This window comes from Balaenoptera musculus, chromosome 3 (assembly GCF_009873245.2).
Source record: "Balaenoptera musculus isolate JJ_BM4_2016_0621 chromosome 3, mBalMus1.pri.v3, whole genome shotgun sequence".
NCBI classification, from domain to species: domain Eukaryota; kingdom Metazoa; phylum Chordata; class Mammalia; order Artiodactyla; family Balaenopteridae; genus Balaenoptera; species Balaenoptera musculus.
The window spans coordinates 158,661,097-158,686,479 of record NC_045787.1 but is presented as its reverse complement, the minus strand read 5'-3'; the positions used below and the strand labels follow the sequence as shown (position 1 = coordinate 158,686,479).

The window sequence follows — 25,383 nt, the reverse complement described above, 5'->3', positions numbered from 1 at the left end:
CCCTTGGCAGTGAGAGTGAAGAGTCCTAACCACTGGACTGCCAGGGAATTCCCTATTTAACTTTCATTAGAACTATTGATTGTGCCAATGTTACAATTGCTGAGTGAATATTGATGCATTATTATTAACTCTGAAGTCCACAGTTTACATTAGAGTTGACTCTTTGTGTTGTGCATTTCATGGGTTTGATAAAAGCATCATGTCACCTCTCCATCATTACAGTATCAGACAGAATAGTTTTACTGCACTAAAAATCCTCTGTGTTCCACCTATATTGGGCTTGCCTTTAGTCTCTTCATTAGGTTCTATCCATTTTTGTTTGCTTATTCTTTTTGATTTTCTCTAGACGATTGTATCGTCTGGTCTCAGTTCTTTTTCTTATTTTACTGCATTAACTAGCACTTCTGCATCAGTATTAAATATTAGCCATGACTGTTAGCAGCCATACCTTGTTCTGGAATATGTCACCTCTTCTGTTTCACCATCCAACACAATGCACATGTTTCCTTTCTAATGACGACCTTTGATCAGACTAATTTCTTCCTATTCCCCATTTACTAAAAACTCTTTAAAAGATTGGAAGTGGTTGCTGAATGTTATCCAATGTTTTTCCAGCACGGTGAGATGATCATTTGATATTTTTCTCCTTTCATCTCTTCATTGAGTAAATGAGGTTTTCTGAGGCTGAATTTTTCTTGCCTCCTTGAAACAATACCTTGCACGCCCCTGGTATGTTGTCCTTTAAAAAGCAGCTGAACTCAATTTGCTAATATTTTATTTAGCATTTTTGCATGCACCCAGGCTCCTGACCCCTTCCTGGCATCTCCATAGCCTGCAGCTGAGCTGCGTCCCACAGGGTACATGGGAGGAGGTACATTGTACATGCTCGGAACATCTGCATGAGTTCAACCCGGTGACTCCAAGCCAGCAGCTCCCTAGCCTCCCTCCCAGAACTGCTCCTCCCCACCCCCAGCGACCCTGATGCACCCTGGCACCCTAGGAAGCAAACTAGCCTTCTGTTCCTCCTCACCATCTACACCCCCACTCCTGTTGACTTGTTCTCCTAAATGGGGGAAGGGACAGGCCACACAGCTCCCCACCCCCCTACACACACACCCCAGGGCTGAAGGCGTGTCTCAGTCTCCCCTGCTGATCTTGGCATCTGCAGCTGAGGCCAAGACAGAGGACCCAAATTCTTGTTTGTTCTGGTGCGGTGGGAGAGTTGTCAAGAAGCCAGACTGAGCAGAAGACAGGACCTGGGACAGGAAGTAGGTAAGTTTCCACTGGCGTGGTCACACCTACCTCTTCGCCAGGTCAACTACTTGTGTTACCTTCAGGTTCAGCTGGTTTCAGGTGCACCTGGGGCACAACAGTGCAAGGATGGAGGATCCACCCTTAATTCTGTCCTCCCCAGCGCCAGGTCTCAGACTGGGACTGGGACCTGGGATGCCCCCTAAACCAGAACCTCCTCAGGAGGCAGCTCACCTCACAGGTCACCACCCACCACACAGTATAGAATCCTGATGAAATTTGCTGCGCAGTTTGCCGCCCCTCTCTGGGTCATCCACATCGCTCCCTCCAAATCCTGACCTGACAATGAGTCACTCAAAGAACAGGTCAAACTCACAGTAGCCCAGCAACACAAAGCCCCTACATAATGAAAAAAGAAAAAAGATCTAAAGAGGGAAAGATTTTCTTTTCCTTTTAAAAAAACTGAATACTGGATCACATTATTCACATTACCATGAAATCTACTTTTTTCCTTTAAGAGTAAATCATAGGGGCTTCCCTGGTGGCACAGTGGTTAAGAATCTGCCTGCCAATGCAGGGGACACAGGATTGAGCCCTGATCCAGGAAGATCCCACATGCCGCGGAGCAACTAAGTCTGTGCACCGCAACTACTGAGCCTGAGCTCTGGACCCCACGAGCCACAACTATTGAGCCCACACGCCACAACTACTGAAGCCCGCACGCCCTAGAGCCTGTGCTCCGCAACAAGAGAAGCCACTGCAATGACAAGCCAACGCACCACAACGGAGAGTAGCCCCCGCTCGCCGCAACTAGAGAAAGCCCGTGTGCAGCAACGAAGACCCAATGCAGCCAAAAATAAATAAATTAAATAAATAAAAATAATAATAAAAAATTATTTTTTTAAAAAAAGTAAATCATAGAAATGTTTCATGAGCAGTAATTGTAAATCTTATCCATCTTTTGATTTATAAAAACTTTGGCTTTTTTGGTTACCTTTTATCACACCATATTAGATTTAAAGAGCCAGATTGTTCTGGAAGCCTTGTTACAACAATTTATAGCCCCTCACAGTTACCGTGTTTGATGAAATCAAGAAAAACACAATCGGGGAGAAATATGAACTTCTCTCTCACCCACTCCCAGCACCCATTGGTCCCCTGATCCCTGTCATTCAAGCTCTGAACCAGCCCCTCTGTCTCTCGTCCCAGCACTCTGTCCTCTACCTTGCCCTCCCCCCACTCCCGAGGGATCTAACACCTACTTCTCTCCCCAGCTCACACACCCTCCATAGATCTTTATTGCCTTGGAACAAAATCTGTCCGACCCCCTGCTCTCCCTCCTTCCTCCCCTCTTCATCCCGGCCCACAGAGAGGTGGTGAGGACTCTGAATGTAAGGCCAGGGTAGGGTTCAAATCCTGACTTTGCTGTTTACTAGTTAAAGTGACTGGGCAGCTCAGTTTTCCAGAAGCTTCAGTTTTCTGGTGCATAAAAACGGGTGCGTGTTCGAAGGGCAGTGTAAAAGCACTGCCCTTGACCGGAGGCATTGCCAGGGTGACCACAGGGTCTGAGGGGACCCCAGCCCAGGGTTGTTGGTAAAGGCCCATGTTTGATATAGGGAAAGAGGCACCAGATTGGCCATTATCGGGGCAAAGTGAAAACACACCCGAGGTGTGCAAGGACAGCGGGGAGCCCACAGATTGCATCTATCAGGGAGAAGGGTCAACCCCAGAAAGCAAACAGTGACTTTGTGTCCTCGAGGGGGCTGGTCACATGTTAACGCCTGGTCCCCACCCCAGCCCATTCGGTCATTGACATCCACACGAAGGTGCAGCATATTTGCTGAATTCAGCCCTTGTTCAAACATTTGTTTTCAAGACAAGACGCCTGCAGGGGCCTCATGCCCTTTAGCCAGGGTCGGAGCCCACAGCCGAGGTGGAGGAGGAGCAAGGCACAGGGCCCGGGCTTCACGAGGCTGCACGTGGCTGGACCCATGGGCTTCTCTCCAGGCCTGAGTCTTGGGGCCAGTAGTCCTGTGGTAGGTGAACACGCACTATTCAGAGCCACAGACTCAGGACCTAGAGCCCTCGCCATAAAAAGGAATGAGGTACTGATAGACACTGCAACATGGATGAACCTTTAAACGTCATGCTCAGTGAAAGAAGCCAATCACAAAAAACCACAGGGCGTGTGATTCCATTCATATGAAATGTCCAGAACAGGCAAATCTATACGAACAGAAAGCAGATTGGTGGTTGCCAGGGGCTGTAGAAGGGGGTTCGGGGAGAGATTACTAATGGGGCCTGGGTTTCTTTTGGGGTCGTGAAAATATTCTAGAATTAGATAGAGGTGAGGGTTGCACAACATCATGAATGTATTAAATGTCACTGAATTTTACATTGCAATTGGTGAATTTGATGTCATGTGAATTTCACCTCAATAAACAAAAATAAACAAAATAATTTGATTTAAAAAAAAGAATCACAGGGACTTCCCTAGTGGTCCAGTGGCTAAGGTTCCGTGCTCCCAATGCAAGGGGCCCAGTTTCAACACGTGGTCAGGGAACTAGATCCCACATGCCACAACTAAGACCCGCCGCAGCCAAATAAAAAGAATCACAGCCAGCATGGAGAAGTTTGGGGGTTCCTCAAAAAATTAAACATAGAATTATCACATGATCCAGCAACACATTTCTGGGTACATACCCAAAATAATTGAAAGCAAATATCAAACAGATTCTTGCACATTCATGGTCATAGCAGCATTATTCAGAATAGCCAAAAGGGGGAAGCAACCCAGGTGTCCACAGACGGATGAATGGATAAACAACATGCAGTATATCATACAGTGGAATATTAGCCACCCTTAAAAAGGAAGGAAATTCTGACACATGCTACAACATGGATGAACCTCGAGGACATTATGCTATGTATAATAAGCCAATACCAAAAGGATAAATACTCTAAGATTCCACTAATATGAGGTCCCTAGAGTAATCAGATTTATAGAGACAGAAAGTAGAATGGGGGTTGCCAGGGGCTGTAGGGGAGGAAATGGGGAGTTAGCGTTTAACGAGGACAGAGTTGCAGTTTGGGATGATTCAAAATATCTGTGGATGGATAGTGGTGATGGTTTTGCCCAACAGTGTGAATGTACTTAATGTGCCACTGAATTGTACACTTAAAAATGGTTAAAATGATACATTTTTTGTTATGTATATTTTAGCCCAATGTAAGAAAAAAAAAGAATCTAGAGTTTTGAATTGTCAGATTCCTAGAATTTGGGGACTTTAGGGGTAAAAACCTTTCCCTCTAACCACACTCCAGGCTCTGACCATGGCAGGCAGCACCAGCTGTCTGTTGCACCCTCTCCCAGTGGCCTGGGCAGACCTGTCAGGAACTCTGGTTGAACAATGCTAGGTATGTTGGGTTACTGGCTCCTCGTAACCAGGGAGACACACACCATGGGTACCTGTGAGCATCTCAGCCAGAGTTCGAGAAGGGTCTTGTTCTTATATTTGGGTTCAAGGAGGTGTAGTTTTGGGATTTCCCTGGTGGTCCAGTGGTTAAGATTCCATGCTTCCAGTGCAGGGGGCATGGGTTCAATCCCTGGTTGGGGAACTAAGATCCCACACTCCGTGTGGCACGGCCAAAAAAAAAAAAAAAAATTATAACAAGGAAGTGTAGTTTTGCTCTGAATTGGGCACAGACAGAAAGTGGAACAATTCTCTATTTGGGCGTCTTGATTTTTTTTTAATTAATTAATTTATTTTATTTTAGGCCACGTTGGGGCTTCGTTGCTGCGCGCAGGCTTTTCGCTGGTTGCGGAGAGTGGGGCCACTCCTCGTTGCGGTGCGCGGGCTTCTCACTGCGGTGGCTTCTCCTGTTGTGGAGCACAGGCTCTAGGCACGCGGGCTTCAGTAGTTGTGGCACGTGGGCTCAACAGTTGTGGCTCGCAGGCTCTACAGCACAGGCTCAGTAGTTGTGGCGCACGGGATTAGTTGCTCCACGGCATGTGGGATCTTCCCAGACCACGGATCGAACCCATGTCCCCTGCATTGGCAGGCGGATTCTTAACCACTGCGCCACCAGGGAAGCCCATGGGCCTCTTGATTTTTATCTAGGAGACAGGACGAAAGGCACGAGGCTACTGCTAGTAAGTGTGAGACATGATGGTTGCTCCTGGTAGCCAGGGTGTGTGACTTCTGGCCATAGTTTTGGTTTGCACAGCGTTCTTGTTTTTGTCTGTGCTCAGACATGATTATGAAGAGGTATTTTTTTAATAGATCTTTATTGGAGTATAATTGCTGCACAATACTGTGTTAGTTTCTGTTGTACAACAATGTGAATCAGCCACATGCATACATATGTCCCCATATCCCCACAGGTCACAACAAGTTGCAAAATAGTACAGAGTTGAGTACCCACCACCCAGCTACCTCCAATAGTAACATCTTAGGTAACTTTAGTACATTATCCAAACCAGGAAACTGAGGTTGGCACAGCACAATTAACTAGACTTCAGGCGGTGGGACTCGATTTCAGGCCTCTTGTTTCTATCTTGCTGCTCACAGAATGGCCTCACTTGAGGTTCTGTGACATTGTTGCTAGCCAAGCTGGTAGAGCCAGATCAACTTCCAGCTAACAGCAGTCAGGCTGTGTTTTCTTCTCAGTCCCTCCTTTTGACTAATACACATGAAGTCAGGGTGTGGGACAGTAGTCCATGATATCCAGCACCTCACCCTGCCGAGATCTTGCTGTTCATGAGGTTATCCAGAAAACGTTGTTGGATGGAGTTAACCCTTCCTGCTCTTTTGGTTGCAGTTGTTGGATCATCTGACAAGACAATTGGCTCTGCAGCAGAATTTAAGACTCTGGACGGGCTATGTTGGCTAACTGCACCATAGCAACACCCAGAAACAAACCCTTTATTAGTCCTTCTTTTTTTTAAATTAATTAATTAATTTATTTTTGGCTGCGTTGCGTCTTCGTTGCTGCACGTGGGCTTTCTGTAGTTGTGGCGAGCGGGGGCTACTCTTCATTGCAGTGCGCGGGCTTCTCATTGCGGTGGCTTCTCTTGTTGCAGAACACGGGCTCTAGCCGCGTGGGCTTCAGTAGTTGTGGCGCACAGGCTTAGTTGCTCTGTGGCATGTGGGATCTTCCCGGACCAGGGCTCGAACCCGTGTCCCCTGCATTGGCAGGCGGATTCCCAACCACTGCGCCACCAGGGAAGTCCTCTTTAATAGTCCTTATATTAGCCCTATATTCGCTTATTAGGCCCTATATTAGCTATCTACTGATGTGTAACAAATGACCCTAAAACTTAGCAGCAGAAAACAACATTTATCTCACGGTTTCTGTGGGTCAGGAATCTGGGAGTGGCTTAGCTGGCATTGACCTTAAAAATAAAGCAACCAGTTATTTTACCAGCAAAATGGGTTTATGCAGGAATAGCAGAGAATTGCAATTCGGGGCAAGCATGCCATAGCAAAAACTGTAGGCAAGTCCAGCAAACAAAGGAGAGGAATGTTATGTTTAGAGAAAAGGGGGAAGTTGGGAGGGGTTGCTTTGAAGGAAAGTCCATTGGAGGACAGTAAGAGTTCAGGGCAGTGATGGCTTCCGGTTGGCTAAGTTGTGACAGTTCCCACTGGCTGGGTTATTGCTGGGCAAGTAGAAAACTCCCTTCTTCCTGCTGGGGCAGTAAAGTAGAGACACTTTCCTGCTGGGAATGCAAGGTAGGTCTCTTCCTGTTGGGATGTGTAATTGACATTAAGTGATAGTGCATGAAAGCTCCCCCTTCTGGCCTCCTGACTCCATTTTATTTTATTTATTTATTTATTTTTTTAAAAACGTATATAACTGTGCCTTGATTTCTTTTTTTTTAATTTTTATTTATTTATTTACTTATTTATTTATGGCTGTGTTGGGTCTTCGTTTCTGTGCGAGGGCTTTCTCTAGTTGTGGCAAGCGGGGACCACTCTTCATCGCGGTGCGCGGACCTCTCACTATCGCGGCCTCTCTTGTTGCGGAGCACAGGCTCCAGACGCGCAGGCTCAGTAGTTGTGGCTCACGGGCTCAGTTGCTCCGCGGCATGTGGGATCTTCCCAGACCAGGGCTCGAACCCGTGTCCCCTGCATTGACAGGCAGATTCTCAACCACTGCGCCACCAGGGAAACCCTCCATTTTAAGTGAAGTTTCCTTTATTCAGTTTCACACTGGGTACTTGTGGCTTAAGGTCTCTTATGAGGCTGCAGCCAGGGTTGAGGTCAGTTCAAGGCTCCACTGGGGTTAGAGGATCCACTTCCATACTCACTCGCTCCACAGGGCTCCCTCATGACACAGCAGCTGGCTTCCACTAGGATAAGTGTTCCAAGAGAGAACACCCAAGATGGAAGGTATGTTCTGGTCTTTTTTTTTTTTCCTTAAACACATGGACGTATTTTTCTTATGTAACAAGAAGTCCAGAATCCAGAACTAGGCAGCTCCAGGTGCCCTTTCACCTACTCCATGATACCAGAGACTTTTTCTTTTTTGGCTGCCCCATCTTTAGTGTGTCCTCTTTATCCCCAGGCTTGTTGCCTTCTGATTGCAAAATGGCTGCTGCATGTCCAGGTATCACATCTACATTCAAGACAAAAATGCATCTCCCCGGGACTTCCCTAGTGGTCCAGTGGTTAAGAATCCGCCTTCCAATGCAGGGGATGTGGGTTTGATCCCTGGTCTGGGAACTAAGATCCCACATGCCGTGGGGCAAGTAAGCCCACACGCTGCAACTACTGAGCCCGTGCGCTCTGGAGCCTGTGGGCCACAACTAGAGAGAAGCCCAGGCACCACAACGAAAGATCCCGCGTGTTGCAATGAAGATCCCACATGCCACAACTAAGACCCAATGCAGCCAAATATAAATAAATAAATATTTATAAATAAATATATTTTTTTAAAATGCATCTCCCTTTTATCAGGATAGAAAAAAGCTTTCCTAGAAATCCCCACAGCATACTTCCATACATGGCCATCCTTACTGCAAAGGAGGCTAGGAATTTGGGGCATAGGAATCCATAGTCTACGAAACCTAATCTTGGAAGTGACATCTCATCACTTTTGCTGTGTGATATTCATTAAATGCAAGTAAGGGAATTCCCTGGTGGTCCAGTGGTTAGGACTCTGCGCTTCCACTGCAGAGGGTCCGGGTTCGATCCCTGGTGAGGGAACTAAGATCCTGCAAACCGTGCAGTACGGTCCCCCCCCCAAAAATAGCAAGTTAATAAGTCCGGCCCGCTCCAAAGGGAGGGATTTACACAAAGGCATAAAATACTGGATGGTGGGGGATCACTGGGGACAATCTTGAAAGCCTCCCCTTACGGGCCCCAAAGCCAGGAGCCTATATGACCAAATCCAGGCAAAGGAAACATGCCCCCAATTCAACCTGGGGTCTGTTCTAGAGATCCAAGCCGCTTTTTCTTTTTTCTGGTCACAGACTGTTCTGCTTGACCTGCAGTATTATCTTGTGTAGCAGGAAGTGTTTGCCAGTAGCATAGACTGCCCTGGGCTGGCTACGACGAGGAAATCAACACTGGCAAAGGAATTTAAACGGGTCTGTGGGACTTCTAGAGCAGAAGCTGGACCTCCTAAGAAGCAGTAATACAGAAAAGGAGAGGTTGAATGGGAACACAAGTACTGTTTACCACAGCAGGCGTGAATCAAACATCAGTCTCTTAAGGGGAGAGCTTTTCTGAGCAGAATGGGGTGTCTCTAAGAGGAACACATTATTATACGTGAGATAACCCAAATATTTGTCTCTACTCTTGATGGGCTGGGTTTGCTGATACAGTTGTAATGACCTCAGCAGAAGCCTTTTGTTGACCTTAGATCAAGATCCAATTTTTACAAAATGATGTTTGGGATTAAGTAGGTGAGGAAAGTGTACATAGTAGGAGGGGCCTATAGAAGGAAATCTACTATATTGGTTTCCTGAGACCGCTGTAACAAAGTTCCACAAATTGGGTGGCTTAAACTGACAGATATTTATTTTGACTTTCTCAGTTTGAAATCAAGGCATCGGCAAGTTGGACCCTTCTGGAGACTCAGACAGGAAACTGTTCCGTGCCTCTCTCCTGGCTTCTGGAGGCTGGCTGCAGTCCTTGGAGTTCCTTGGCTTAGAGCAGCGTCACTCCAACCTCTGCCTCTGTCCTCACGTGGCCTTCTCCCTCTGTATGTCTGTGTCCAAATTGTCCTCTTCTCATAAGGACACCATCATTGCCTTACAGCCCACCTTAATCAAATATGACCTCATTGTAACTTGATTGTATCTGCAAAGAGCCTATTTCCAAATAAGGTCGCATTCACAGGTACCGGGGGCTAGGATTTGAATAGGTAGTCTGGGGAGACACAAGTCAACCCTCAACACCTATCTTCTGAATTGTTTGGAAGCATAGCTATTACGTTTTTGTCAGCAGGATCAGGTGGGGAATGAAGATGCAGCAATCAGCTATTATCTGGAAGAGTAGCTGCAGTCTGTGAAACACACACAACAGAGATTTTTTCTTGTTTAAGAGGCAGAAGAAAACCATAGGAGGTCTCTAGTCCAGGATGAAGATGAGAAAGAGCATACTGAGAAAACTTTTAGGCATTTAATAGAGGGTGCCAACATACGATAATACGCAAGATGAACAGGGGGAAAGAAAAGTAAAAAAATGACTGTGGAATCAGAAAATTAATCTTGTCTTCTCGGGAGGAAGTCATCCACAGCTGACGGTTATGTGGTGGGGGGTAGGGGGTGTCAACCTTTAAAATAGCCAGTTATTTTACTAGTGAAATGAGTTTACTAGGGAATGGCAGAGGAATTGCAATTCAGCACGTGCAAGCTATGGCAAATCATACGCAAGTCCAGAGAACAAAGGAGAACATTACTTTACAGAGGAAAGTGGGAAGTTGGTGGGGGAGCGCTGCTTTGAAGGAAAGTCCACTGGAGGAAAGCAAGAATTCAGGGTGGTGACAGTGGTGAGTTGTGGTAGTTTCTCATTGGCTGGGCTGTTGCTGGGCAAAGAAAAAATCTTCCTTCCTCCTGCTGGGGTAGTAGTCTTCTTCCTGCCCAGGAGTGTAAGGTAAGCTGCAACAGAAGGTATGTCTGTGAGAGGGAGAGCTCCCCCTTCAGGGCTTCCTGACTCCATTTTAAATGAGATTTCCCTCTATTAATTTTCACAGGGACTTGTCTGTCTACTGCAGCTGTAGGTTTCTAGAGCGTGCCAAGAATCCTCAGTTTAAGGTCTCCCGATGGAATGGATATCCAGTGGTCAGGATAGGATGAACTAACTGTTTTTAATTGGGAAACACAGATCACAGAGCCTGATGAAACTCTTTCCATCAAGACTCAGGGCAGGGACTTCCCTGGCAGTCCACTGGTTAAGACTCCATGCTCCCAGTGCAGGGGTCACGGGTTCGATCCCTGGTTGGGGAACTAAGATCCTGCATGCCGCGCTGCACGGCCAAAAAATAAATTAAAAAAAAAAAGATTCAAGGGCAAATTTCCTCTGATGACTTTTTCAGAACACTGTCTCTTGAGGTTTCAGGTGATGCTGGGATTGCTTACTGGACAATGTGGAAAAGCAGCTTGCACGTGTCAGTGATACTGTGTGGGCATCCTCCGAGTCGCCTGCAGTATTTAGTCACGTTAGCCTGTGACAGGGTAGACTTCAGGACTGGGAGTGGAACCATCAAATGCATGTCAGACTACTATTTACTCACAATGAGATAACTTGAGGGGTTTGATTTTTAGTGCCGACAAGGCTATTGGCAAGTTTAGACCTTGGAAGATGGGAGATTTCTGAGATCTTTGCTATGTCTTGTTTTAGAATTCCATTAGTTGTTGAAGTCACAATATCCTGGCTCCATTGGGCTAAGTGAAATTTATCAGGAAATGAATTCCACCTGTTTCTTTTCTTTTTTAATGTGGTGCCTAGGAAGTATTAAACCCAATCAGTGGCCCACCTTACCTTTATTTCTAATGGACAGCACAGCTCTATAAGATCGCCCCTGAGTCAGGATAATTCTTTTATTTTTTATTTTTTGGCTGCATAAGGTCTTCGTTGTGGCACGCAGGATCTTCGTTGTGGAGCATGGGCTTCTCTCTAGTTGCAGCATGCAGGCTTCTCTCTAGTTGTGGCGTGCGGGTTTTCTCTCTCTAGTTGAGGCGCTCAGGCTCAGTAGTTGTGGCGCACGGGCTTAGTTGCCCCGCAGCATGTGGGATCTTAGTTCCCCGACCAGGGATCAAACCGCATCCCCTGCCCTGAAAGGTGGATTCTGTACCACTGGGCCACCAGGGGAGTCCTGAGTCGGGATACTTCTTTAACATGGGGAGGCAACTGTGGATTCTCCTTCTTTGAGGAGGGAAGGAGGGTGGCAGGGTTTAGAGTGTCACGGTGATGGAGAATGACACGTGAAGGGGAAAACAGGAATATGTCACAGGAGCTGAGAATGCTGAGTGTTTTCTATCTGAAGCGCAGTCTGCAGGCATGGGGTCCAATTAGCTGAGCGGAGACCCCAGAACCCAGTCACTGAAGCTTCCACAAATTCTGCTGCTGCTGCCCTAGTTCTTACACAAGGTTACTGAATCCTGGCTACTGAATCCAATGAAAGATTGAAATAAACAATGGTGCTGGACAACTCCCATGTGACTGAGTCAAGATCCCTACTGCCTCTCCAGCCCTTTCACTGAACAAAAAGAGAAAAGAATTTGTGGATCTAGAATCCAAGAAACAAATACTTTTGCAGCTGCTTTTTGTAGCAATCTTTGTGCTTCTGCATGGCCATGCTTCTTGTAACCTGAAAAGTATACAATCATTGAAAGATACTTATCTTAGCACATTTTACATCAGTACAACCAACGGAGGAATATGGCTCTCTTTTTGTCACTTTTTAAAAAAAATCCTAAATTTGGTAAATGAAAAAGCTCTCCTAACAGTTCGGAATTAATTAAAATTTGGAGAATTCTAGACAAACTTTTTTTAAAAATATGTATTTATTTATTTTTGGCTGCGTCGGGTCCTAGTTTCGGCCTGTGGGATCTTTCATTGCAGCGCACAGGCTTCTCTCTAATTGTGGGGGGCTTCTCTGTAGTTCTGGTGCACAGGCTCAGTAGTTGCAGCACAGGCTTAGTTGCCCTGCACGGGCTCCTCTCTAGTTGTGGTGCACGGGCTTAGTTGCCCTGCGGCCTGTGGGATCTTAGCTCCCCAACCAGGGATCGAACCTGCGTCCCCTGCATTGGAAGACGGATTCTTAACCACCGGGCCACCAGGGAAGTCCCCAAGAATTCTAGACAAACTTGATGATACTTTTGTCCTTGCTTCTATAGGTGAAGGAACAAATATGTGTGTTAACCAATGGCAATCTCAGGATGCCCAACGAGAGTTGAGGCATAAAAGACATCTTCAGAGTTGTCTTATTCTGAATTTGGAGACTGAATTTGGGAAAGGTAAAATCATGATGGTTGCTGGAGAAAGGATTTAAGTCATAAAGACAAGAAATATTTTCCCGGCAATAAACAATGGTTATGAGGGACTTAATTTTTTTCAAAAGTAAGGGATCTCTTCAAAAAACAATTTGGGAACATTTCAAAAAGCATAAGAGTTAACAATATTTGGGGGACAAAAGGCAATGTCTGTGCATCTTAACATGAAGTAACAGCCACTTTACAGGGAAAAAAAGACCCAAATTTGAATTTTCCTCATTGTGTACATTATTCATTAACAATTTGCAGTGCAGTATTTGTTAATATAGCTCTCTATGTGTGTATTTAGGCATACAGGGGTATATGAATATACAAATATATAATAGAGAAATAAAATGTATCATTGTATCAGATAAAACCGTGTGTGTCACATAAAATTTGCCTGCAGGCTTCTATAGCCCACTCTCAACACGGGGCACATCTTCCAGCCAAGGTTAGGATCATAATTTTTGGTATGACTTCCTGACTGTGAGCCCCAGGAGACCAGGGACTGTGTCTGTCTCATTCACTGCTGCGCTCCCAGCACAGGCACAGAGTAGACCCTCAATACTTACTTGAGAATGTGAGCATCTAAGAGCTATAGAATGTCAGAACAATAGAAGTCAAGAGTTCTCAGGAATGGGAGCCATGCCCTGTGGCCTGGGAGGTGGCAGAAGTCTCCTTGTAGAAGACTTAACTTGTTCTGGAACGATTCACTTGACCTGCACCCCTCAGATATGTCAACAGACATAAGAGGCTCCCGCCCTCAGGAAGATGTGACAAGCCTGGCTCTTTTTTTAAATTTAAAAAAAAAAAAACATTTTTTTTTTCTTTTTAAAGCCTGGTTCTTTACCAGTAGAAGCTTAACTAGGTGTTGCCTTTGGCACTTTCACCCCTCACCCCATACTGAACAACAATAAATGTTTATGCTGAGCTCCTTCTTCTTGGTGACAAATATTCCAGGTGAAGGGGTTCCATCCTCCAGACAACACAGCCATAGGGGAGACTGAAAATAAACAGGTAAACCAACAAAGCAAGTTGATGCTACCAAGGAAATAAAGAGGGCTGGGGGAGGGGCACCAACTATTGATCCTTGGGGAAGTCAGGGAGGTCTTTCTCAGGAAGGGATATTTGAGCCAAGGCCTGAAAGAAGTGAAGGAGTCGTCCGTGCGAAAAGCTGCGGGCAGAGGGAACAGCACAGGCAAATTCCCTGAGGCAGGGCTGTGTCTGGCAATTGGGAGAAAGGAGGCTGGTGTGGCTGGAGCTTAGAGAGAGTGGGGAAGAGGAGGGAGATGAGATGGGAAGGTGGGGTGAGTCCTGCAGGGTAGGGGGACCCACTCAAGGCTTGAGAGCAGGGGAGGTAAACGATCCGACTCAGTTGCCAGCAGTGTCACTGGGATTGCCTTTTGGAGTATGGACTCCGCGGTCAACCCGTCCTGCCTAAACTGCCCCTAAATCCATGCCCTGCTTCTCTCCGTACAGCCAGGCCCAGTATAATCATTCTCAGCCCCCTAGTACTACCATTTTTACAGATGAGGACACTGAGGCTTAGTAAGTGCAGAAAATCTAAAGTATAGGTGCCTAGGACAAACTGGTCCCCAAAACCTAATTGTTGAATAAAATAAAAGAGCAAGGTGTGTGCGGGGGTGGATAGCAATCCAGGAGGGATTCTGAGTCCTTCGATTACACTTTGGTCAAATTCAATTTCTGGTCTCTCTGAGCCTGTTTCCCCACCTGGACAGCGCGGAGTGTTTTAACTTCTCTGTCCCTTTCTTCTGCTCCCTCCCACTTCAACTTCGCAGGAGGGAGGCAGAGAATGTGGACTAGGAGAGCGTCTTCAAACCACAAAGCGATGTTGAAGGGCCTGACTCTCCCTCAGGCGAAGCGCGTCTAACCACGCGCGGACCGCGGGTTCTGGCGCGCCCTGGCGGCCAAGCAACTCCTGACTGACGCCGCCAGACCCACACGTGAAACCGAGGACTTCATTTTTCATCTGGGCAATGGCCATCTTGGTAGAGACAATAGTCCAGATTGTAGTTTCTGCTCTCCTCTCCTGACTAGCTAACGTATGAAGTGAGCGCAAGGGATGAGGGTTTATAAAATATTCTCTTCTTGAAGACAAAAAGAAACGGCTAACGCCCTTGTCTTGGACTGGAGCAGCACCTCCTCTACCAAGATGGCGACGGAGCCGAGACGTAATCAGCACGCGCCCCCCTGGGGCTTAGCGCGCAAGCCCTATGGTGACGGCACGGAGGTGCGACCGGGCCGGCGCCGGGGTAAGGAGGTAGGAGCGGCAGCGGCGCGGGCGGAGCCGGGGGGCGGGGGGGCGGGGGACGGGTGGGCCCAGTGGGGCTGCTGGGCCTGGGACCACCTCCCCGGGAGGGTTGGAGATGGGGTGCTCGGAGACGGAGGCGCTTTTGACCACCGTCTCCAGGGCTCCCGCAGGGGCTATGCCCATTTCCCGGAGCGGACGATTGAGACCCAGAGGGACAGCGTCGTGCTCGAGGCCACCTATCTCCGGTCCTGCTCCTGAGCAGCTTACAGGCCTGGGGGTGACAGAGCTGGGTACGGACGTCCCTGGCCTCTTGCAATGGGATCAGGGCTGGGGAGAGGGACGACGGACTGGGGGAGCCTAGAAGGGGTAGCGGGAGGACTTCTTGGAGGAGGCAGCGTTGAGTTTCATCTTTTATTCTCTTTCTTACTTTCACATCCAATCAACCACGAAGGTCTTGATTCCCCCCTAAGTGTACCCACTGCTTAGCCAAAGCCACTCCTTAGACCCCCTGTTTGAGCTCCATGCTTCTGTCTCAATCCTCCAGTTCACCTCCTTACCAACCCCAGAGGGCTCTGACGCCCTCCGCACCTTCCCATCACCCTGGAATACAAATCCCCTCTTCCCAGCCTGCCTCCCCCACACCCCTGGGGGCTTGGATCTCCCCACTCCCTTAAGTCTTTCCTTTGATGTCTCCTTCAGGAAGCCCTTTGACACCCCCTCCCCATCCCTCCCCAGGCTGGGTCAGAAGCCCCCTCCCGACTTCCTCAGCGTCCATATGGCCCCATCACAGCTCTGATCTGGAGTTACCACTCTTATTATCTATCTCCCAACCAGCCTGGGAGTCCCATTCTGTCAGGAAGCCCATCAGCACTGCCTCTTTCCCCAGCATCCCACACATACTAGGTGTACAGTGCGTGTTTACTGAATGACAAAGTGTATGTGTGTGAGTGTTTATCAGAGGAGAGAAGCTGTCTGTATTAGGCTCTGGCTGCCATAACAAAATACCACCGACTGGGTGGCTTAAAAGGCTTTCCTCCAGACTTGCAGATGCGCACCTCCTCACTGTGTCCTCACATGGTGGAGAGAGCAAGCTCTGGTGACTTTTTCTCTTCTTATAGGGACACCAGCTCTACTAGATTAGGGCCCCACTCTTAAGACCTTATTTAACATTTATCACCTCCTCACTGGCCCTGTCTCTCTTTTTTTTTTTTTTTTTTTAAGGATAAGGTACCGTTTTTAAAAATTAGTTTATATTTTGGCTGCATTGGGTCTTCGTTGCTGTGCGTGAGCTTTCTCTAGTTGTGGCGAGCGGGGGCTACTGTTTGTTGCGGTGCACGGGCTTCTCATTGCTGTGGCTTCTCTTGTTGTGGAGCACAGGCACTAGGCGCGCGGGCTTCAGTAGTTGTGGCACGCGGGCTCAGTAGTTGTGGCTCGCAGGCTCTAGAGCGCAGGCTCAGTAGCTGTGGTGCACAGGCTTAGTTGCTCCGCGGCATCTAAGAGGGATCTTCCCGGACCAGGGATCGAACCTGTGTCCCCTGCATTGGCAGGCGGATTCTTAACCACCGCGCCACCAGGGAAGTCCCAGCCTTGTCTCTAAATACAGTCATATTGAGGGTTAGGGCTTCGACATATAAATTTTGGAGGGACATAAATATTCAGTCCTGGCCTGCAGAGGGGGTCAGAAAAGCCCTGTCAGGCTTTGGGATGGAATTGGGGGTCTTAAGCAACACGAGGAGGAGGAGATGCTGGGGCTGAGTCTCTGTGAGTGGGTAGGTTTTCACAGGAGGAGGGGACAGAGGAGGGTGTATCAGGTGAAGGCATAGCAAGAGCAAAGGCTCAGAGGCTGGAGAGGGAAGTGAGTGGGAAGAGAAGTGAGAAGCTGAGTTTGGACACAACACAGAGTGTGAAGTAAATACTGAGGGAACCCTGGAAATAGATGCTTGTTCATTCATTTGCGCAAAACATTTTTTGAGCCCCTACTCTGCAGGGCACTGACTGAAGCAGTCCCAGCCCTGCCCTCATAGAGCTCCCAGCCTGGTGGGGAAGATGGACATTTGTCGAATAATCCTGTAAATGAACATAGATAGCAACCTAAACAAGTACCTCAGAGAGAAGTTTATGGTCTGAGAGTCAGGGGGTGTGTCAGGGAAGGCTTCCTGGAGGTGGCAACACCTGAGCTGAGCCCTGAAGTTGAAATAGGAATTAACTGGGTAAAAAGAGGAGCAAAAGTGGTGGGCAGAGCAAGTGCAAAGGCCCTGAGGTGGGAACATGCTTTGTAGGCTTGAAAAAAGGCAAGGAGGTTGGTGTGGCTGCTGCTGAGAGAGTGAGGGGGAGATGGAGAGAGAGGTGGCGTGTGGGGAGTTTCCTCACCTGACACTTAGACTGTGACCGCCACCCACTTCTTAGTGCTCTTCTGGGGAATCCAGGTGAGGTTTTCTGTTGGGTACATTGTAGATGCTCAGTAATGAATGCTTGATTCAGGGGGCCCAGGAGCAGCTGGGAGAAGTACAGGATCAGGCTGGCATATCCAGCCCCGCCGTGGCAGCTCTTGCATCCTGTGTAGGGAGGGACTGGAATCAACCCCACTTCTCAGATGAGGAAACTGAGGCTTAGGGGAGCATTTCAGCCACGATTGCAGAGCCAGGACTCAACCCTGAGTCTCCTGGGTCCATTGATCTCCCTTACTTTGCCCTGCTCTGCCCCATGGGATTCGCCCCCCAGTCTCAGCCTGGAGGAACTGCCTCTCTGTGTCATGTGAGGGGCACCAGTGGCCTCAGAGACCTGATCTGCATTGATGTTCCCTGAGAGGCCAGCTGGGACCCTGTGGTGGGGCAATGGTTAGGAGGACGAAGTTGGGACCGAGGGTCTGGGCCTCGGTTGGAACCCGGGCCCCTCCACTAACCCACTCTGTGGCCCTGAGCATGTCACTTACCCTCTCAAGGCCTCAGATTTTTCATCGGTAAAATGGGGAGAAAAGTACCTGGCCTTGCTACTGCCGGGGGATGACATAGTTTAGACTACATCAGTCAGTCAGCATTCCGGTTATTATTGCCCGGCTCCATCTGACTCCAAACCCCTGGCTTTGCCCATTGCACCATCGTAATTCCCTCAGCCCCTCGCCCACCCACATGACAGCGTAAATCAGAATGTGTTCATGCCCTGCTCAGAGCTGCCTAACAGTTCCCTGGTGCCCAGAGAATAAAATCCTTGCTCTTTCTCATCCCTCCTTGTCAGCCTCACACCCTCCCACTCACTCTCTTCCCTCCCCTTCCCCCTCGCTCACCCACACCGGATTCAGTTGCCTCCATGCAGCCTGTAGCGCATGGCCTCGTTCCTGCCACAGGGTCTTTGCACATCCTGTGCCCTCTGCCCAGAAGTCTCAACCCTTCATCCCCACCAAGCTGCCTCCAACCCATCCTTCAGGTCTCAGCTTGGCTGTCACCTGCCAGGGTTGTGAGAATTCACAAGACGCTATATGTAAAGCATTTAGCCCAGCGTGCATGACTGCTGCAAACAGGAGCTGATAGGGCTCAGAGATGGGAGCCCCCTCCCCCATAAGCCACACAGCTAGGAGGTTGGTGGTGGGGGGTTGCCTGGTGGTCCTGAGTCAGGATGGCCCTACATTCTTTCCCCTTCATTCTCGATGCTGGGCCTACTTCTCCAAGGTTCAGCAAGGGACTGAGCTGAAGATTCTCAGTGGGGAGAGGACAACCAGGAGTGAGGGACATCAGCCCATTTCCCAGATGAGGAAAACTGAGGCCCAGAGAGCTGAAGGCTTGCCCTGACCGTACAGTGCTTATGTCCTCAGTCAGTACTCTGGAGGTGGGGTGATCTTAATTTCTTGGCTTCCCTTCCTCACCTGAAAGGCAGGCTTTGGAGGTGAGACTCCAGGCTCAGCCCTGTGCAACTTAGCCAGGTACCTTGACTTACCCACCTTCGAAAGGGAATAAGGGCAGTCCCCGTGTTTAAGGCTTTGAGAGCATTCGATGTAGTTGGGCCATATAAAATGCTTAGTAGGGGACCGGGTGTGGGGAGGGTGGCACCTCCCATTTGGTGTCATCATTTCCCCAGCACCCAGTATGCGACTCACACAGACCAGGTGCCCACTGGACAGCAGCTTTACGATTGTTATAAAATCTGGCTGTGCGAGCCTGGGCTGGATCATTGGGAACAGTTCATGGCAGCTGCTTACCCAGGGGGAGGGGGGTTCGGCCTTAGGGCTGTGGGGCCGGGACACTGAGGCCTCATAGCCAGCAGAGTGGGAGGGTCCACACACAGACTGGCCCGCGGGGATCTAGAGCAACATGACTTGTAAGAGCTGAAAAGTAGAAACAACCCACGTGTCCATCATGGACAGATGGATAAACAAAATGTGGCCCATCCCTACAATGGAATATTATTCAGACATAAAAAGGAATGAAGCACTGACAGATGTTCAAACATGGATGAACCTCGAAAACATGATGCTGAGTGAAAGAAGTCCAGAATAGGCGAATCCATAGAGACAGAAATTAGATTAGTGGTTGCTGGGGGAGGGGAGGTGGGGAGGGACTGCTCATGGGGACGGGTCTCCTTTGGGGGTGATGGAAATGTTCTGGAACTAGATAGAGGTAATGGTTGCACAACATTGTTAATGTGCTAAATACCACTGAACTGTGCACTTTAAGATGGTTCATTTTGTATTACGTAAAATTCACCTCAGTAGATTTTTTTTTTAAAAGAGAGATGAATAAATCCAAAGCCCTTGTTTTATAGCCAGAGCTATTGAGGCCCCAAGGGGGTCGTAGCTGCACAGGTGTGAGTCTGGGGCTGCCGAGGGTGGATGCCCCAGAGTCACTGGTCCCTGCCCTCCACTCACAGCGTTCTGAGGGATGCCCAAGAAGTTCCAGGGCGAGAACACTAAATCGGCAGCGGCCCGGGCACGGAGGGCTGAGGCCAAGGCAGCAGCTGATGCCAGGAAGCAGAAGGAGTTGGAGGATGCCTACTGGAAGGATGAGGACAAACACGTCATGAGGAAGGAGCAGCGCAAGGTGGGTGCGCCCTGGGCTCCCGCGCCCCACCCATGGGCAAGGTGGCTGGGCAACACGGTAGAAGGTGGTGAGAGGCCCCTGGGTCTTTGGCCTGAAGGGTGAGGAGTCATTGGACATGGAGCAAGGGCAAGGAGGGAGACAGAAACAGAGGCAAAGGCTCGTGCAAAGGCCCTGGGGTGGCCAGGACTTGCCACATTTAGGGAACGGCAAGCCCTCCATGAGCTTGTTTCTCTCCTTCGTGTGATGCCAGGGTTGGTCTAGACTGGCAGGACCTCACTCTGGAGTGATTTTGCACCCAGGGGACACTTGACAACATCTGGAGACATTTTTGGTTGTCACAACTGGCAGCTGGAGGGTGCTACTGGGCAGCTGGTGGGCAGAGGCCCAGGATACTGCTCAACACCTGGCAGCGCACGGGATGGCCCCACAGCAGAGTGAGCCAGCCCGGCTTCAGCAGTGCCGAGGCTGACACGTGCTGAAAGATCCTGTTTCTGACCTGCTGACCTGGGGCCTGCAGGCATTTCCGGGTGTTTATAAAAACACAAAAGAGGGCAAGGATGGTTGGCTGTCTCCTGCGGGGCCGCAGTGCCACACACACAGTGGGTGCTTAATTGGTGTCCGGGAGTGGTTCAGGGCTGATGCTGACCCTCTTGGCCCAGTAGGTGGCACCAGAAACCATTCTTAGCCTCTTCTAGTCCCCTGGGCTGGTGGGAGGCTCCAGCTGGGACTGTTAAAGGTTCTGGAATAGCAGTGGTGACACACCATCCCTGCATGCCCAGTTCAGGGGGCGCCTGGGCACTTTTGTGAGTTTTTCCCATTGTCTTTCTGTGCAGGGCTGGATCCTGCCTTGTTTTTAGTTGGAATTGAATATCCCTGGTTGCCTCCCCTCAGCGCCCCCAATGTTGCACTGGGTCCATGGAGGTCTTTAAATTTTCTTTTTGACTGCCAACATTTTGACAATATAGGAAAGTTGAAAACCCAAAAGGAAAACTAATGTCTGCCAGGGATCCATTATCTAGACAGAAAAGCCAGAGACTTTTCCACAGTCCCAGAGGCAGCAGCCCAGCCCAGGGCCCCAGGAGCCCTCCCAGGCCTGCATCTTGGGCCTCGGTGTCATCCCCATCCTCTAAATGAGGAAACCAAGGCACAGACAAGGCAGGAAGTCCAGGTCACAGGGCTGTGAGGAGGGGCTGAAGCCAGGCTGGCGCTAGCTGAAGCCAGGGATCTGCCTTCTGGTTTGTGATGAGGTTTGACTAATAGCCTTGCAAGTGTCCATGCCCCAGGGGTGTGGCCCAGGGAGCATTTGCCTGTCCACTCACCTGTGTAGCACACACCTGGAAGAATGCACAGGGCAGAGGTCCGACAGGCAATAGGAGCCAGACAGGCTCTCAAAGCTACTCGACCCTGTCGCTGTAGCACAAAGCCACCATGTGCAAATAGGCTAAAACTTTACCAAAACAGGTGGAGGGCCAGAGTTTGCCAACCCCTGCTCTCTAGAACATTCCCAGCCCCCATGCCCCTCCCAGGCAGTCCCCCCTCCTGAGTGTTTTACCTGGAGCTATTGATGGTTCTCCTTCCCCATGGGGTGGTTTTCTGGGTTTTGTTTATCCCTCTTCCTGCTGATGGGTGAGGGGGGCCCACAGTCTACACAGCATACCCGGTCCCTCTTTCTTTCCTTATGTGACAGCTGCTTTAAAAAGATACTGTTTTTATGAAAAAGAAACAAATCCACATTTGTTCCAAAACACTAAAAAAAACCCAGCACCTCCCGCCCATGTGACACCAAAGGCTCTTCTCACCCAATGCCATACCCTAAAGGCCATGTCCTGCATTAAATGGGATCGCACAGCCAGATTTCTGCCAGCCACCAGGCATCAGCCTTGCGCTGGGCCATAATTCATCGCCTCGCCCAGAGGTTGGCATTTCGTTTCCATTTGTTCTATATTAAGCAACTCGGCAATGAGCACCTGACTCTCTGGGTTCCATCTCAATTATTTAGGAGGCTCATTTTTGATGGCTCCAGAATATTCCGTCCGCAGCCTCATCCTTCACCCATCACCAGATGCTGCCAATTGCTAACTGGCCTTTTTAAAAAACTGCGAGCGTCTTTTTCAGAAAAGTCTGCTGAATGTCAAAGTATAAACGCTCATGTTCCCGCCTCAGTCCCATGTCCCTAGAGACTAATGGCCCCATTCTGCATGTCCTTCCTGAGATTGGAGCCTTCTGGAATTCATTCACTCATTCATCCAGCACACTTTTACTTAAGCACCTACTGTGTGCTGGGCCAGGGCCTGCCTCCTGCCTCAGGGACTAACCAGATAATCGGAAGACTAGAAAACAGGGATTTGTGGAACACAGGAAAGAGCCGTGTGGTAGAGCAGGACAGGGAGCCAGGAGCTCAGGATGAGCCAGAGTTAATCAGGAAAGGAGGCCGGCAGTGGTGCTCCAGCAGGGTAGAACAGCTAGTGCAAAGGCCGTGAGGCAAGGCCGTGCTGTGGACAGGGTGAACGTGGGCTGTACACGCACCATGCAGTGGTCGGGGAGCCTCAGGAGGACATTACTTCTGACCGATGGGGTAACTGAGACTCAGAGCACGATGGCGCTACCCCAGGCGTCTGACCACAGACATGGGATCCTAGCAGCTGTGCCCAAACAGCCTTGATCTTTAACTGCCACCATCCCTGCTGCCCCCCGCCCCCGGCTTCTTTCCTATCATGCAGGCAGGTTGGAGGTCAGAGGCCCAGTACGTGTCCTCAGGAACCCCTTTTCTGGGGCACTTGGCCCTGTCACGGGGGGCACTGCAGGCATAGGGACCGTTCCTGAGGCCTGGCGGGCAGATGGCAGAGTTGTAGGCAGTGAGTGGGCAGGTGGGAGTGCCTGCAGTGCAGGGCCCTTTGGGGGTGCTGGGCGGGAGGCGGCACAATATTCCAAGCCTACGGCCGCAGAGCCACACTGCACTACAAAGGAACCAGAGCCTCGCTCTGTCTCTGGAGCAGTGGAGGGGCAGCGGCCAAGGACAAGTCCTACAGGCCACATGTCCCCTCGACCAGCTGGCATCTGGGCCTCCCTGGGGAACCAAGGTGGGCTCAGTCCCAGCCCCTGTGACGCTCAGCTGGGAACACTTCGATGGTGCCTCCCAAGGTCTCCTGGCTCATAAAGGCAGAAGCGCTGTCCCAGCTGGCAAATGGGTCCAGACCCCAGTGGCTCCTATCGCCTTTGGAATCCAGTACAAACCCCTCCCCATGTCCTTGAGGCTCCCCATGGTACCACCTCTGCCCTCCCCACGTCTTTGTCCTCCACACTTCCCCTCCTCCCTCCAGCCACACCAGCCTCTGTGCTGTTCCTCTGTCATGCTAGGTGGTTCCTGCCTCAGGACCTTTGCACCCACCGTTCCCACCACTAAGGACTCTCCTCTTCCCCAGCTCTTTTCCTGGCTGTCTCCTCCTCCAGCCCAGGTATCACTTTTTCTTCAAGAGCCACCCACCCACTGCCTTGGCCAAGGTTCCCTGTTGTTCCCTAGTCATATAGGATGGGAGCCCCCAGGTAGGCTCATCGTGCTCCCACCCGTGTCCCCTACTCCCATCACGGGGTCTAGCACACAGCAAGGCCTCCATCCACACTGGTTGAGATGCAAACTGGACCCCATGCCGGTGGGACGGGGTCCACTCCTGTCTCCCAATCCCCCAGGAGGAGAAGGAGAAGCGGCGCCTGGAGCAGCTGGAGCGCAAGAAGGAGGCACAGCGGCTGCTGGAGGAGGAGGACTCGAGGCTTAAGGGCAGCAAGGCCCCGCGAGTGGCCACCTCCAGCAAGGTCACCCGCGCCCAGATTGAGGAGACGCTCCGCCGAGACCATCAGCACAAGGAAGCCCCGGACACAGGTGGGGGCCTCGGCCCACTCTGGAGCTGCCCTTTTACCTGATAAGCAATAGGCAGTGGGCCTACCCCCTGGACTGAGTCCAGACCCCCCTCCTCACCTCCAGAGAAGCTGCCTGGGCTCTGCAAGGTGAAGGGTGGGTGGGCGGTGTCTCGGCAGGCCTGGCTCTGAGCACGGACGCCATAGGCACACACGTGTGTAGTTACTCTGCACCTGACCCTGGCTTGTCTCCCCGGGGTCCCCACAGCTGATGTGGTGCCCCGAGGTGAGGAGACAGCAGCCACGTATGAGGTGTCTCCTGAGTGGTGGGCTGCAGGGAAGTTAGTTTGGGGACTGGGCGGGCAGGACAGGCCCATCCCAAAGGCAGGACTGGGCGGGGAGCTCAAGTTGCGTTTCCATCCTCCCCCATCCTTCTCTGCCTGCCTGCCTCCCTCCCTTTCTCCCCTGCTTCTTCCCCTATGATGTCTCTCATCTCCATGGAACTCTGCGTCTCTGCTTATTTCTCTCTGTTTCTGGTATGTCTCTGTCCCCCGGCCGCTCCCGCCCCCAGCCGAGAAAGCCAAGAGCCACTTGGAAGTGCCGTTGGAGGAGAATGTGAACCGCCGCTTGCTGGAGGAGGGCAGCGTGGAGGCGCGCACCATCGAGGATGCCATCTCAGTGCTCAGGTACGGGGCAGGGCAGAGGTCTTTGGGGTGGGGCTTGGGGCCCGGAGGGGAGCTTGAGCCTCTGGGGGCGGGGCGGGGCGGGCCACGCCCCAGCCCCCTTGACGCCTGCGTCTTTACCAGCGTGGCGGAGGAGGCGGCAGACAGACACCCTGAGCGCAGAATGCGGGCGGCATACACTGCCTTCGAGGAGGCGCAGCTGCCGCGGCTCAAGCAAGAAAACCCCAACATGCGGCTGTCACAGCTGAAGCAGATGCTCAAGAAGGAGTGGCTGCGTTCGCCGGACAACCCCATGAATCAGCGCGCCGTGCCCTTCAACACCCCCAAGTGAGCCTGGAACTGGGGGAGACGCCCCGTGGGCGGTCAGGGTCACGACCCCACACGCCCTTCCGTTGGGTCAGCTCCGAGGGTTACAGAGATGTCTGGGGGCCACGGCGCGTGTCCTGGGGGCTAGGAGGCATCACTGGCCACACCTCCTGCCCGAGGGTCCCTGCTCCTCACCCCTCGCCCTTCCCGCACGCGCCAGTGTCCTGGGGCTGAGTGCCCAATAAAGGCAGTTGGTGAGGCAGAGTGTGCCCTTGAAGTCTACGTGACTGGGTGGGTGGTGGGAAAGAAGGGCTGGAATGAGGTGGAACGCACAGGCCACAGCCAGAGAACACAGCCAGAGAAGGGGCCCCCAACCGCGCTCCTATCCTAGCAGGCTAGCTGAGAGTTGTGCTCGGCTCCCGGCTGGGCCAGTTATCCAGTGAGAGACCTGTACCATCATCCCCGGAAGCCTTGCTGGGGGTAGCTCAGAGAGGTTGAGGCACT

The 25,383-nt window shown here is 50.6% G+C and overlaps 1 protein-coding gene across 2 annotated transcripts; it reads left to right on the top strand.

The window, feature by feature from the left end:
- The first annotated feature begins 14,972 nt into the window (after window positions 1–14,972).
- CCDC124 (coiled-coil domain containing 124) lies at window positions 14,973–25,146 on the top strand. Of its 2 annotated transcripts, none has more exons than XM_036849212.1 (5): window positions 14,973–15,017; window positions 19,869–20,038; window positions 23,726–23,915; window positions 24,462–24,576; window positions 24,697–25,146. In XM_036849212.1, the coding sequence occupies exons 2-5, from the start codon at window positions 19,880–19,882 to the stop codon at window positions 24,902–24,904; spliced, it is 672 nt and encodes a 223-aa protein (XP_036705107.1). In that variant the 5' UTR covers window positions 14,973–15,017; window positions 19,869–19,879; the 3' UTR covers window positions 24,905–25,146. The 2 variants fall into 2 exon arrangements, with proteins under 2 accessions (XP_036705107.1, XP_036705108.1); XM_036849213.1 differs by lacking the exon at window positions 14,973–15,017 and adding an exon at window positions 15,149–15,298 and having other exon boundaries at window positions 24,697–25,144.
- The last annotated feature ends 237 nt before the right edge of the window (window positions 25,147–25,383 follow it).

Excerpts from the sequence above, each read along its gene's own strand:
- CCDC124 (XM_036849212.1), top strand. The coding sequence starts at position 19,880 with ATGCCCAAGAAGTTCCAGGGCGAGAACACTAAATCGGCAGCGGCCCGG. Across the intron at positions 23,916-24,461 it reads CAAGGAAGCCCCGGACACAG|CCGAGAAAGCCAAGAGCCAC; the intron begins GTGGGGGCCTCG and ends TCCCGCCCCCAG. Across the intron at positions 24,577-24,696 it reads GATGCCATCTCAGTGCTCAG|CGTGGCGGAGGAGGCGGCAG; the intron begins GTACGGGGCAGG and ends CGTCTTTACCAG.